The sequence below is a fragment of the Armigeres subalbatus genome, unplaced genomic scaffold (assembly GCF_024139115.2).
Source record: "Armigeres subalbatus isolate Guangzhou_Male unplaced genomic scaffold, GZ_Asu_2 Contig38, whole genome shotgun sequence".
In the NCBI taxonomy this organism is placed as follows: domain Eukaryota; kingdom Metazoa; phylum Arthropoda; class Insecta; order Diptera; family Culicidae; genus Armigeres; species Armigeres subalbatus.
The window spans coordinates 111308-127185 of NW_026943130.1; the positions used below are offsets into that span (position 1 = coordinate 111308).

General features: G+C 40.0%; 1 protein-coding gene across 1 annotated transcript; it reads right to left on the reverse strand.

Moving 5' to 3' along the window:
* Positions 1-8479: 8479 nt before the first annotated feature.
* LOC134204073 (uncharacterized) lies at positions 8480-15863 on the reverse strand. The gene is made up of 3 exons (XM_062678903.1): positions 15660-15863; positions 8769-8909; positions 8480-8617 (listed from the first exon to the last, which is right to left on the reverse strand). The coding sequence occupies exons 1-3, from the start codon at positions 15787-15789 to the stop codon at positions 8532-8534; spliced, it is 357 nt and encodes a 118-aa protein (XP_062534887.1). The 5' UTR covers positions 15790-15863; the 3' UTR covers positions 8480-8531.
* Positions 15864-15878: the final 15 nt, after the last annotated feature.

A 15878-nucleotide genomic window follows, 5' to 3' on the forward strand; every position in this document is an offset into this window, starting at 1 on the left:
CGTAGTAATCACTTACTCGAACGGCAGCTGAAAAGCAGCCGTGGCGGTGGTTGTGGCGGATGTGTCTGCGACTTAACCATTTCCGCATACGATCGCTTGGAGCGCTGTACCAACGAGCGCTTCACTTTTGGGTGCGCTTTTTGCACTCTATTCTGTAAACATGGAAGGATCCATGCCACAATAAGCGCACTTGTAGCTTGTTGTTGACAGGACTCCTCCTCATGCTTTTCAAAACATTTGCCACAACGGGCTTGTTGCCAAAACTCGAGTGTGCCCCAACTGTTTGCAGTTATACAATTGAACACCTCGGCACAAAAAGACGCACCGGAAATAACACATTTCAAATCTACATATTTTGGGAGAATCGAACCGGCGAACGTCACCAGCGAACCTGACTTAGAATACACTCTTTACCATCTACCATGGTAGCTGAATGCAACTCCTGCAATCCAGAATATCCACAGTAGACTCCATTGCATTCTTTAGCGGCCTTTTCCGCAAGTACATCTCAAAGTCAGGCTCGCTGCGTTGATCACACCTTCGATTTCGACCTCCCGCGAGGGGACATAAACCAAATATTCAACATTTAGGCCTTGTCTTTAGCGATTTCGTTTGCATCCTTGTAGAGTGGTTATGCGTAGTTTGTTCCTGATTTACCTGATGGAAATCAGTTTTCGGAAAACGACGCGTCAATCTCGCTTAATGCCGAGAAAATCTAGCGTTTTCACTTTCGCCGAAAGTAAACAACCCAAGGCCCAGGAGAAGATGCATGTAGAATCGTAGTGACCACTCATCTTTGGGAGGCCCACTGCCTCCGCAGTTCCGCTCCATTATCACCTCGAAGGTTGAAGTATAGTTATTACAGCAAGAACTAATAACTATTAACTAATTAGAAAAAAACAATAAAAAAACTAATTCAAGCTATTCTAATCAGACCCACCTGTGGGAAATACAACAATCTTTGCCACTTATCTCGCGGCTGCTGCTGTAGGTAGCAGAGTAACAATAGCTCGCTTCACTGGCGTCGCCAGAAGCAGCTACTTCCACTCGCCGACAGTGATCGCCTTGGATCCGTAGGTAGATACGCACCACACAATAGCACCTGCACTACTGAACACAATCCGCGATGAGACACAGGAAATGTTGCCTGTTCGAACTATCGGCACGGAATGAAATTTTTACTTAGCTCAATACTATAAAACCACACCGACAAGACAATATGAAGTATGCTTTAGCATAATTACATTATTCTTAGGTGAATCAAGATATTAAACAAAATATTAATCTGTACACATATGGAAAATCCCACAATTTCTATATTTTTTATACTTACTGATATAAATTGATCATTTCCGGGAGCACAGCACAATGCCTTATCGTTTGAAGGTATATGCGGGAGAATGCGAGCTTTATCACCGACCCTCTTCTGTTATTTTAACTCTATTGGTCGCAAAACAGTTAATTGACTTCGAACAAGTGAAATCAGAATTACGTACATATGTAAAACCAATTTAATAAAAATTCTGCGAAAAAATTAAATTTCTGTTCGTTTCGAAAAATTTCGAATTAAATGAACCTTGATTTCGTATCGTTTCGAAGTCTCGAAAGTAAATCTATATTTCGTTCGTTTCGATTCGAATCAACGTAGACATTTTAAATTTCCGTTGCGTTCCGTTTCGTTAGGAAAAAGTGTTATCACATACCCTTAGGTATTAGAGTTATATTTCAACCCCATTTACAGATGAGGGACATTTGGGATATTAGGTGTTGCAGGGACCATTTTATAGCGAAGAATTATAATAATTAAAGTTTTATTCTACAACTTTTGATGTTAATCTTTTGCAAAATAAACCAAACTCATCAAAAGCTGAGGATTTAAGCTTTGAAATGGTATATAAAACTTATATTTGGAGAAAATTGACTTCATAACATACAAATCAAAGTAAGGCATATTTTTTAGTTTCATCAGCTTTTTACTTCGCCAGCCTACACTTTTTGACTGAATAAACACAGCGCTTCAATATTTTCCGAATCTTATCTAGGATATATACTTCATATGATATATAAATTAGACAAATTGAATTAGTAAATTTTTCAATTAATGGCCACCTTTTCCCCATAGTGCACCGGAGGCCGAATCTTTTTCGTAATACTCATGAAAACACCTTTAAATGGGTTGCTCGAGGTGAATAAGTAGGCTAAAAATTCACTAATAAAGATTAAAAAAACTTCAAATGGAAAAATTATATGTGTATCAAATTAAACATCTTTCCAAAAAAAGTAAAATCTGATTTCCCCATGTCATTAATCAAAAAGTATATAATTTATGTTTGATACGTCTATTATTGACAATGGCGACCCCACCACAGGCACTGTCAAGACCATCATTTCTTTAGAGTAAAATTTAGATCTCTTGGGATGGAGAGTCCTGGTTTTGTTATAATGGCAATTGTACATTATGAACTGTTAGAAGTTAATAATTCATCTTCCTTACCCTTTAAAGAGCGGATTTATCAGTTCACCCTGGCAGACACTGTCCTGCCCATCTCATACTTGTTAGGTGAATAATACCAAGCCTTTTACCGTTAGCATGCGCAGACCGTATAGTACACCGGTTTCCAACCAAGCAGGCGCTGGGCTTAACCAGTCCCACAAGAGTAGGATACACTAAAAGAAAAGAGAGTTGACATGAGAGAGAAAGATTAGTGGAGAAGAATTGCGTTTGCCAAAACGAGACAAATAAATTATGATTAGTATGGTAATTAGCACCACGGAGGATGCTAGTCCTGATCCCTAGATGTTCGATTCCACGCCTTTCTTCCAACCGATATCTGTAACCTCGTCATATGATGTTCATTTTCTTCAAATGCTCGGTCGTCTGTAATAAAAATAATAAAAGGGCCTCCGCCATTTGACCCTGGAATATTAGTAATTGTCCAAATAACGTTCTTTTGTTTTTATTGAAATCACTAAAGAAACATTCCAAACACTGGACAGCTGCTCCAAAGATACGTTACATTTAAACAAAATAAAATCAAATCGTTCTCGAAAACTATCACCCAATTCCACGCATCATCTGTTTCTCTGTAATATAATAAAATTACTCGTTACATACTTGACCCTTTAACAAGTATAAACTTTTGTCATTCTTATTATTGTTATTATTATTAGTTTTCACTCAGTCTTATTCTATAGGGTTAGGAGCATTTTCGTCTTTTCGTCATAGTCTTGAAAACCAATAGGGTAAGACGGTATAATATGACCCCCCAAGGCAACTCCTTGATAACTTTTACTTTTCAACGCAATTATGCAAACTTTTGTTATTTGGTAGTTCAGGGTCGCAAATGCATTGCCCGTAAGTATTCATATAAAAATATTTCAGTTAACGCGTAATAGAGCTTTTGAAAAGTCGAAAAAATAATTTTAAAAAAGTTCTGCAATACGCCACCTTAACTAAAGACGTTTAATTGCCCTTCATTAGTATTTTTATCAATCCCATAATAAAAGGCCAAATCCTTATACGCTTGACATTATAAAACCAACATAGGTCCATTCAAGCAGGTGTGAATTACATTTCAATATTTTCCACAATTTGAGCAACTGTTGGTGGCTGCGCTTGTGTCCAGTTGGTAAGGGTATGATCCTGCCTACACTGGGCGTTTTGGCAGTGAAACATGTTTTCGAAAATCGTTAAATTTTGAAGATAGCATTTATATCATATTAACCACTGAGAAAAGTAATTTGTGCCCAACTGAATGTTCCAGTGTTTTGGACAGATGCCAGAGTCGCCCAGAATATTGACGAAAAAAATGAAAAGTTACATCAAAACTGTAACTTTTTGTATTTTGCTATTATTTTCATTGTGTAATACAAAAATACTTCCACATTCACATAGTATGATGGGTTTACAAATACTTATAGGTACCAATTGTTTTGACCCTTAATTAGTTATAGTTTTCTAGAAACGGCAAGTGTTTGCGCTGGTGAAGGGCATTATACCGTCTTACAACTTTTCCCAAACTCATCCGTACCAAATCGTAAGCTCAGGAGAAACGTCCCGTATAGTCGAGTTCCAGCACGTTGCTTTCATTGGTTTTTGCACCTACGACGATGGATTTGAAATACTTGCGTGGCGCTACCAGATGTTTGCCTAAACATCCCAAAGTCTGTCTATATTAAACATTAGGGTAAATGATGTATCTTGGACAAGCGCAGGACATTCATTGAAAATATATCGAGATTGAATAGTATAAACAATTGAACACCATTAGGTTCATCCAAATACATAACCTATGATTAGGCTTGTGTCTCCATTGCCCAATTTTTGAGAAATTACGTTTATAGGTGTAAAGTGATATACTGCGAACTGAAATATTTTCTTTTGGACATCAAGTATAAATTTCGACATGGAAAATGCATATTTTGACAGAGTCATTTTCTCCAAATTTAAGAATGGCCACCTGCAGATCTCAATGGTATGACTTACCACACGTATCCATATTCATTTAAATGCTTATTTGCTTAACTGATATAGATTAAACCAGAAATTAACATTGTTTCGCAATCTTATGAAATCATTGAAAACAGCCTGAAAGTTGGCATTAATGGTTCATCCATGTGTTTGTAATGGGGCACAATAAATGTCTGATGCATAAAAAAATCTTCATTTGGTCACCTTTTCTTCCGTCTCAAGTTCATGTTAAGCGATTGGAATATGTTAGTATCTCAATTACAATCAAATCCTTTGGGCAAGACCTCAAAATTGCCGTTTGAACCAATTTAAACGTGTTTCAGGTGCCATGAAGAGTCCTATAATGCATGTTCTCCTGCATACCATGTCCAGCAGACACTTTGGTAGAAAGCTCTTTACATTTAAATTTTAAAGATAATAATAGTTGATGATTCTCATTAGGAGCTGCTGAGAGTTGAGGTAAAAGTCATGAATGACTATACTTGATAAAAAATTTCTCACATTATCTAAAATTGATCGAAGAAGCTCAGGCTTGTCCAAATATGACATGTCCAAAATATATCATTTACCCTATGGTATATCCAAACGATTCGACGAAATTTTATCAATTTTGACGAGAATTGAAACATATTTGAAGCAGCACATTGTTTCTGAAAGAATCAGCTGTCGTGAATGGAACTTTTCGGTAGTTCGTAAGGTATTTTAAAAAGACACTAGAACATTTACGCACATGCTTTAATAAATCGTGTTTACTTTAGTTATCCAAACTCGATCCCAACTACCCCGAAACAGCTATTACTGTAGTAGTAACGCACCGAATCGGGGAATTACATAACGCAGAGTTTAAACCTCTCTTGCGTTATGTAATAGGATATGGCAGGTATTTTCGTCTGTTCGCTAGTCTCACAAACCAATAAAAGAGACGCTTTTTGTAAAATACATACTAAATCGTAAACTCAGGAGAAACGTTCTCTATAGTAGAGTTCTAGCAAATGTACGTTGCTTTGCTGGTTTTAGCCTATGACGATGGACGGAAATACTGAGAAATTGATGCGTGAAAAAATCAAAGTTATCACATTGCGTAAGCAAAAGTTTTTGTTCTCGACAACGATCCGACGGGCACAAGAAGGCAAGCGTAGCGGCAAGGTGGATCGATCAGGTGGAAGATGACTTGGGACCTCCGTAGACTGCGTGGTTGGCGACGTAGCCATGGACCGAGCCGAATGAGAAGACTTTAATACCGCACAGGCCACTTCGGCCTTAGTCTGAATAAATAAATAATAATAAGCAAAGTTTATATTAGTTAATCTGTTTAGTGTCAACGGTGGATACTTGTTCTAAACACTCATTTGTTTCAAGTTCTATTTCACGGCCCCCCACATTATATAATAATGAGTGCTGACAACTCAAGATACTTAAGATCATGAGCAGAACGGAGTACAAACTTCTAGGACAACCACCACCAAATAAGAACTTCGTTTATTTTTAATTGCTTTCAACATTGTATTAATCATATGATGCAATTTTTCAGATAGAAAATCAAAATCGGAAGCAGATGCAACCTGAATTCAGTAAGACCGAAATTTGCCGTTGAAAATGGATGAAAAATCATTCATCGTCCGTAAATTTTAGAAACGAAATTTTGTCTGCCTGCAGCGATGCTTGTACATAGGTAGGTATGTTTTAAAAATTTGAATTCAATGAACTGTTCGTACCCTCTGAGAAGTAGTAGTAAATATGTTCATTGATTTTGGTCTGTGGAGTTGCCTGTCCGGCGAATAATTGCAAAGCGACCGGTAAAGATACCACAATTGACAAATGGCAATTGGTTTTACATCTTCACATGAATCGAATCATCTGGGCTAGAGAGTAGATTCGATTTGCTAAAATTCTTCATCCCGATTCTTCAGCTCGATAGAAGAAGAATTTTCAATATGAATATCTGAAGCCTCCAGCTTTATTGTATTTTTACCGGTCTTGAAGGACGATCTTGAAACTTGTTTCTTAGAAGGAAGTGGAGAATTCAGAGACTTCCTTGCTCTTGTTTTTGTTAAGGCTCGTTGCTGAGTGGCGTTGAGATTCTGACCTTCTAGAGGTTTTTCCCCAGAACGGTGTCTTTGGGATTACCACCGCTTGTCGGAATTTACTCGCAAACGGGTCCAAGTAAAACAAAAGCACGGGTCCAAGCAAAGATCGTGACGGATCAAAGCGGTGTTTATAGTCGCACTGAAAACATCAATGTTCGAGCGCCGCAGTGAACGCGGTGCAAAACATGAGCACCGTGCCCGCGTTCGGATTCATGTTGATTTTACGAGTGCACGTTGGAGCCCGCGAATATTTACTCGAGATCATATTCCTACTTTTCAGGTTTGATCATGATTATTTGCATATTAATCAGCGATTTAAAGTTTTAGCATCCTTCAAAATTCATGTAAACCATTGGCACTCAGACATTGATGCAAAAGTGCTTTTTACAACACAAAACACTTTTATACACAATGTTGGTAAATTGCGAAAATAATAGCCCTGAATCGGAAACTGAGCTTAACAACCTTTTAAATTATGTTCAATAAAGGCACCATTCTGCGTGACGTTGCCAGTCCCTGATTTCACGGACTATGCCATCACTTATTAGGCCAGACCCGCCACACTGAACAACCCCCAACTTGACGTAATCATCATGATGCGGTCAAACTCGTTCCATTGCCGCCTGAATGACATGCTTTCAAAATTCAATTATCCGATTTGCTAATAAACCACACTACTTAGGGCTAGGACTCTACCACCGAAAAAGCTCCATAATAACCGCCCACCGTCGTCGCAAAGTGCTACCGTCATTTCCATCCAAAATTTTCCGACTTCCTTTTCGCTTTTGCTAAGATAAGTCCAATTACATATCTACCACCAGAGCCCCAGAGCTTACCTACTATATATACCAACAATGCCAAGACGGAACGAAATGCGCGAAACGAATCATTTATCATTTCTGATGGCGTGGTCTGCGGACTGGGTTAGTACCGAGGTGCCACCTGCTGCTATTCTAGGATCCGTCAACCGATGGCCTGGCAACCATCAATGGCCTAGACCAAGACCAAGCCACACCGATGTACCAACCAGATTCTCTGGCAGCGATAAGCGGTTCTGCTTTATGAGCATGAGTTCGTCATAAAGACGCGATGGAGGAAACCCGTTACTTCACGTGCCCTGTCTAGGTGCTTTCTGCGAGTGGACTGACTGACGTCATTGAATGCTAGGTTTCTGTTTTGATTCGAAAATGCTACAACTTGTGGACGAGAGTGAATGCAAGTCAAAGGAGTACAAGTTTTCATTCAATATTGTATGAAATCACTTGATAGAAAGCTTTGTTGTAAAAAGCTTCGCTTTCAATAAAACTTTTGAATAAATATGAGATTCTCCCACCAGTCATCACCAAAATTGTATTTATATTCACCATGATGACTAACAAATCGATGATCTTGGCTTCTCTAACCATGTTGTATGTTTTCGATCTAATCTTAGTTTTCGAAGAAGAGATATATTTCACTCGATCCATGACATCATTTACAAACATTTGCAAATGCATTTAATTCATTTTTATTTGTACCATCTCACTGCGATCAAAAATTGTTATCATATATACTTTTTCCTAAAAACTAAAGTTTAAATTATTTATTATATTTAATTGAAACAAGACATTTTCACACTGTGTTGTTAATTTTATTGTCAAATGCGTTCAACAATTAGTTTAAATAATCATTAAATTAGCTGCATTCTAAAAAAATCTTAGATGTACGAAACTCAAAGAACAAAAGGTTTCCTGAGTTAATTTCTTGGAGAATTTAATCAAGCACCAATTTATACAAAGAAAACGCGGCCAGACAACACGTGAATAAAGAAGGCACAAATTCGCTATTTCTAGTGAGCCAGATTCACCTAAAAGAAAATATGTGTTAACCACAATTACTTACAGGTTAGATGGAAATATAAACTTACCACAGGATATTCGATCTCTTGACAAGACGAACTCTCCTCCATCGACAAAGTAGCCCAGTTGACATTTTCATCTTGATTCTATGCAGTCAACGCTATCTCGATCGTTGCCATGGGTATAGCAATCCTGTGCACCGGAACATAGGCTGTTGAGATCTAAATTCAACCAGTTCAACTATTAGTTATTGATGTTGCATAAAATCCATACTGCTTGTAACAGCATATTTATCTATGTTTGCTGGGTTTCCTATTCATAATGGACAGCTATGCTATTACAGGCAAATATAGACCACTGAACTATAATTACCTTTATTTAATAACCAACAGTGCCCCAAGTTAGGGAATTCCATATCCTCACAGCGGCATGTTTTGGTTGAACTTGATTCTATATCGATGCAGGTTGTGTTCTGCAGCGAGTTACAATCGGCATCCGTGGCACAAGGTAGTACTGTAAATTGTCAAAGCAAGTTGATTTGTATGTTAATAGCAGTTCTGAAAATATGTACAGAAGGTTTTCTGCCACTGCACGAATAACTGTTTCGTATTGATATGGAACACAAATAATAGCAGAAAGAGCAAAAGAGCTGTACTGCAAAGCCGCATGTACAAGCAATGTACCACATTGTAGCAGACACTTTGTAACGGATTGTAACGAGCATATCAGAAATAATATATATCAAAATAGGTTATATAGGCAAAATTTTATCGATATTGATATTGGCATAACTTTGCTTAAAATAATTCGTGCAGGACAAAACTCAAGATTCTTGTTTCTCATCTTTACTCTTAATATCAGATCTCGATCTCTTGACTTGAAGCAGGCCTGAGGTTGTTGATTTTACACCAAGCTTACGACCAACCAACCAACCTTCAGCTTGGTCTTATACCTTCTTTGGGGTTTGCCAGAGATTCTGGAATAAGGCAACCTGCGTTCCAGCATAACCTTTCCGCGCAACCGAATAGCGGTATCCTTGATTTCAACGCCACACTGATCTCTCAGTAACTTCCAGCTCACCGGCTTCGGTAATTTATTAGGCTTCTGGCATTGATTACCTCCACTGGGCATAGGACTCTCACCTGAGCAGCATCACCCAGCACCTTTTCTGCTAATTTTTATACGCGGAACTCTTCTGCGCAGATCCCGCTTCAGGACGAGAATCATCTCGCCCTTCTGCGAAGAGGATCAACTTCTTGCCTGCATACAGATCATACTTCCACCTGGTATACCGATCTTCCCTAAGTTAGAATAGGAGTTTCGGAGAGGCTGGACCACAAAATGGGGTGTATTACTTTCCTTCAGGTAGCGGTACCCACCATTTGCCAGTGCAATGGAATCAGAATGAGGGCAAAGAAATATTCTGATGTCGAATCAAATTGAAATCGTAATCTGATTTCAAATTTTTGTCTCTGATTAATTCAGTTTGCTGTTGATTTTAAATTAGGTATAGGAACTAATGTTAAACTGATTATTTATTTTGTTATCGAAAATCAACATCAAAATCAATTTATAAATTGCTATCATCGACAGCAGAAATAGGTTTCAATTTGATGTCACAGTAAAATTTTCCGTATACTTTTGTTATTTTACCGTTACAAGACCAAAAGGATATCATTCTAAATCATCAAAATGAGAGATTGCAGAACATCAAAATAAGTTATTGATTTGATCTCAAGCTTCGCTCGTATTCTTCCCATCCAGTTTTAAACATTAGGTTTCCTCTCTTGTTTACCAGAAAACGCGATTATAAACCAGGCGCCTTGCGGTTTTCGGAAGTATGCAGAAGATGCAGAACGATCGCGCGATCATCCAAAAAAAATTCTGCTTTGTGCGGCCGGTAATTAAAATAACCATAAATAAAATAACCCATTAATTTGGTTCTCTGTCTATCATCCATTACGAATTGTACGGTCATAATGCTCATGCTCAATTGCGTTTCATAATCTTAACGCATTTGAATCAGACATCATGCACGCGTACAAAAAAGGATGAGATTGAGCAACGACTGCTACGCGCACATAAAATTAAGCGCGCGCGAGTCTCACGAAGCTTGTGTACCTCACATTAACACATTAACATTCGAATGAATTACGTACTTCACCAATTGTCAATAAAGGTGACTTATTATTATTTGTGGCCATTTCATCGACTCGCAGCCACTAGAATATACGAGCCTAGCTTGATTGCCGCGCTTTTTATAACGTGAACATATTTCTCGTTATTTTTCTGTTTTTGACGAAATATGTCAAAATTCGCATCCCAAAAGATTTAGAACTGCACTCACCTCTAGCGGGTCGTTTGGCCGAAACCCATTCGGCCGAAAGCCATTTGGCCGAATGCCACTAGGCCGAACAAACCATTAGGCTGAAACCAATCTGGCCGAAAGTAATTTGGCCGAACGGGTCATTTGGCCGAAAGGGTCATTTTGTCGAAAGGGTAATTTGGCTAGGGTCGTTTGGGAAATATGGGTCTTTTGGCCGAAAGGGTCATTTTGCTGAAAGGGTCGTTTGGTCGAAAGGGTCGTTTGGCCGAATAAGACATTTGGCCGAATAGGACATTTGACCGAATAGATCATTTGAAAAATGAGAAATTTGGAGTGGGAAAAGAAATGTCTCAATTCTCATTCCTCATTTCTTACGTCTTAGACGTCTCACTACTCACTACTCAGAAATGAGAAGTGAGTATTAAGACGTCTCACCTCTCACTCTTAATTTTTCTCTTCTCACTGTAAAATGTATGAAGCGTGAAGTGAATAGTGAGACGTCACACTCCTCACTTTGCGCTTCCCACTTTCTACAGTGAGCAGTGAGAAATGCGAAGTGACTCACTCTTAAGTTTTCTCTTCTCATTTCATTTTACTCTTCTCTACTCACTTCGCGCTTTTCATTTTGTACAGTCAGTAGCGAGACATGAGGAGTGAGAAGTTAGACGTATCATTTCTCATTCCTCATTTCTCACTTCTCACTGTGAAAAGTGAGTAATGAGAAGCGGGTAGTGAGACGGCTCAATACCCGCTTCGCGCTTCCCATCTTTTACAGTGAGAAGTGAGAGAAGATGAGTGAGAAGTGAAACACTTTCGACTAATGACTTTTGACCTAATGGTCTGTTCGGCCAAATGGTATATTCGGCCAAACAACTTTCGGCCTATCGGCATTCGGCCAAATGGCATTCGGCCAAACGGCTCTTCCCCACCTCTAGCAACCAAGAAATTGAGTTCCATTAGCTTTTCACACCGTTGTAGGCCGGTGGCCATTACCTTCGACCAGCGCTTTGATGTTTTTTTTCGTGGACTACTACTGCTAGCATCGGAATATCACCAACAAAGGTTGCAGTTACCACTCACCATGCTTTATAAGATCGATTCGCATTGGCTACTTTAACTTGCTTCGTGAATAACCTTCACTTAAGGATTCCACTTCCAAATTGCAATTATAAAAGAAAAATTTTCCATAAAAAATCAAAGTGTTCCACGAAAAAAATGCAAAATGTCCATAAATTATTCAATATTAGCAATAAAAAATTACAAAATTTTCCACAATATAAATATTTTTTTTTCCATAAAAATTAAAAAAAAATTCAATAAAAAGCAATAAAAAAATAAGAAAATTTGCATAAAGAAATATGAAAAAGCAATGAAGCTGTGCTTTTTTTCCATAGATGACACCTTCTTTAAAAGCGTTTAAAGTTCATGTAAAATTTCATCAGCTTTATTGCTTTTGTTGTATTTTTTAATGGAAATTTTCTTATTTTTGTATTGCTCTTTATAGATTATTTTGCGGATTTTTTTTTTAATTTAAAAAAAAAATTTTTTTTGTGGAAAATTTTGTTATTTTTTATTACTAATATTGATTTATTTATGGAAATTTTGTATTTTTTCGTGAAGCATTTTGATTAGTGTATGGTAAATTCTTCTGCTATTTGCTATTTTTGCTTTTGAAAGTGCTTATTTATTTTTGTTTTGTGGACTTTTCTTAATTGTATATGGAAAATTTGTTTCATTTGTGGAAATTTTATATTTATTTATTGCTCATATCATGATATCTTTATTGGCGATTTCCTAATTGTTTATGGGAAATTTCTAATTTTTAATGGAAATTTTGTTTTGCTGCTCTCGCTCAATTGCCATTGGAGCTTTTTTTTAAAGGAATTTATCATAGATTATTGGTTTCTTCTCATGTTTTAAAAAGGCAAAAAGATTAATTATTAAATAATTATAATTAATAATAAAAAAAACCCTAATTAATCCACCTAGCGGCGACGGTGCCTTTCTCGTGCGTTATAAAATGTAGTAGCAACCTACACAGCTCTGGTCCTCACAAGTTCCAATCTCACGCTTCCACGGGTCTTCCGACGACAATCGACCGCCACCTAAGGGTTTTGTACATAGCTGGTAGTGCAGCCTGGGCACTGTTGTCCTTCTGCCATCAGCTAGAGTCAGAACCCCGAATCCCAAGGCCTTAAGCGACCCGTGCCGAGGGGATGCATGGCCATGGGAGTGAAATAATGAGCTAGGCCTTTAACGGAGGCTGTGGTGTACCTGGGTACCCTCCACAGTAATTGTCCCTTACCGTGTCATGCTGGACTCTGGCGTGGTGGACCTCTTTTCCCGAGCAACCCGTGGGATCAAAATGGAAAACCAAGTCAACTTTTCAACTAGTGGTAGTAGTGTAGGCGACAACCCCTTCGCAAGAGGTGGGTTGTTCAGGTCTCCGCCTAGGAGACCAGAGGAAATAGTCGGCAGCTCGGTGCGCAGCGCCAGCGCGGGCTCGGGCAAGGTCGAATTGACCGAGGGCGTGCCCGCGAAGACGGTGATGCCAAAGTCTACCCAGATTGTGGGTCAAGTATTTGCGGGCACGTTGGGGGTGACTGCTCCAACGAAACAGACACAAAAACGGGGGAGACAGTCTCCAGGGGATGAGTTTCCTGGGGGCCGCTCCAAAACACGGAAGGGTTACTACCCCGAACAAGGGTAGTGGGGCTGGGAAGCTGAACCCCGGCCAGGTACCTCCAAGACTGGGAGAGCGAGAACCTGGAAAGGTCCGTCCATCCAGGAAAGACGGTGGTAAGGGGTTACGGCAGACTGAGAGCTCTCAGCCGCTCCAGACCAGAAAAATAGAGGGGGATGACGCCTCCTGGACCCTGGTCAAGAACAAGAGGAAACCGAAGACCTCAAGGGCCGAAAAGAAGTCCCAGGCGAATGAGGGTAGCAAGAAGTCTAGGATAGGCGCCAATCGCTTCAGGGGCGATGCCCTAGTCATCAAGACGGACGAGGCTAAGTACTCGGACGCCTTGAAGGCGATAAGGAGTGACGTCAACTCGGTGAACTCGGTGCCGACGTACGTCGAATAAGACGTACCCGGACGGGCGAGATGATCCTCGAGCTGAAGCGGGGCGTCTCGCAAAAGGGCGCCGCCTACAAGAAGTTGACGGAAGAAGTCCTAGGCGAGACGGTCAATGTGAGGGACAGTTGCTGAATGGGAGACGGATATCGCCATCATAGCGGATCTTTACGGGGTACCCGCCAGGAACAGTAATAGGGTCACCGATGGGTCTAAAATGGCGGCGATATGGACATCGGGGAAATACCCAGTCCAAGAGTTGGTATCTTCGACACCGAGGGCTTCGTCATTGCCAAAGTCAACGGGGTCTTCTTCTGCAGCTGCTATGAGCCTCCTCGATGGTCGATCGAGCAGTTCGTTCGTCTGAGTGGCGAGCAGCTGCTACTCTCGCATGCATGCGATGCCACCATACCTAGGAAAGTCCACCCTAGGAATGGGAGGCCACCGGCTTACTGGTGGACTCAAGCAATTGCGAACCTACGCCGCACCTGCCTACGGGCACGGAGGCGAATGCAACGAGCACGCACAGAAAAGAAGCGTGTTGAACGACGGGTGGCTGCTAGAGCCGCTCTGAAGACTAAGATTAGATCAAGCAAAAAAGCCTGCTTCGAAGGCGTGTGTCAAAGTGCCAACGCGAATCCATGCGGTGACGCCTATAGAGTCGTAATGGCCAAGACACGTGGGGCGATGGCCCACATAGAGCGGTCTCCAGAGATGCCAGAGAGGATCATCGCGGGGCTCTTCCCACGCCATGACCCAACTCCCTGGCCTCACTTTGTGGAGCTGCCAGGGGCCAGGATGGCCGACGAGCAAAGAGTAACCGTGTGGAACTTGCGTAAATTGCACAGTCCTTTTGTGTAGGAAAGGCGCCAGGACCGGATGGTATTCCGAACCTGGCCATCAAAGCGGCCATTGCTGAGGCTCCCGAGATGTTCAGCTCTGTCGTGCAGAGATGCCTGAACGAGGGAGTCTTCCCTGAAGCATGAAAAGGCAGAGCTTGGAGAAGGTGCTCGAGAAGATCATCCTGAACTGGTTGTTGATACGCACGGAGGGTGCGGATGGTCTATCGAGTAACCAGTTTGGCTTCCGAAAGTCTGTTGAGCAGATTCTCCCTCCATTGCTTAGGAAGAAGAAAAAAAACACACACACCTTAATTCGTCGATCGGTATATAACACTATGGGTCTCCGGGCCTTCTATAAAAAGTTTATTTTTGGGCCGATCAAATAGCCTTTACGTATACTTAGCATACGAGAATACGAGAAAGGTAAAACGGAAATACAAATATTTAAAAAATGGGATCTACTTTTCCACAGGATACATTATTAAAAATTCTACTTTAGTATTTTACAAAGTTTCTTTAATGACTGTGCAGTATATCAGAAAATGTTTGGCTTTTGAACTTCCGTACATGATAATAGACATTCCAACTGGATTTTATCAAGGTCGTTCCCACTTTTTTTATAGCACTCAGGAAATACTGCTGCTAAATCACCGTCATAGTTTTAAAATTAGTTCATGTGCGAAACAGCGTATCAACTGTTATTTTGCTTTTTTCTCATCGCAACTCAACGACAAAGTGCGCTGCAGACGCCAAAAATATCTGATTGGAAAATAACATCATAAACAATATTCAAAAGCTCAGAACTGAGCATCTCCGAGTGTGTTATGTGATGCACACTATCTATGTATATTTCTCAGAGTGATCATGATCACACAGACTTCATCAGCATAAGATTTTCTATCACACAAAAACAATCAGAAATAAGCACTGCTCTTCTGTGCTCCGATTTACTCACTAAAATCCTATATAAACAATAAATTCACACTATTCAATGTTTTCCTCAAGTATTCAAAACCAACCTGTTTGGAACGGTAGTTTCGCATTCGACTTTCCTTTACCGCTGATGGTAACCAGAAGAGGCGAGCCAGTACCAAACAGCATCACGAACACGACAGTAAATAATGCACTTCTAATAAAACGTTGATCCATTTTTCAATGTTTAGTTTCAGCAAAATGTTCCGGACCGTTTCTTACTCAAATTACGACTGGACTAGTGAAGAGCACTTTCACATCCGTGT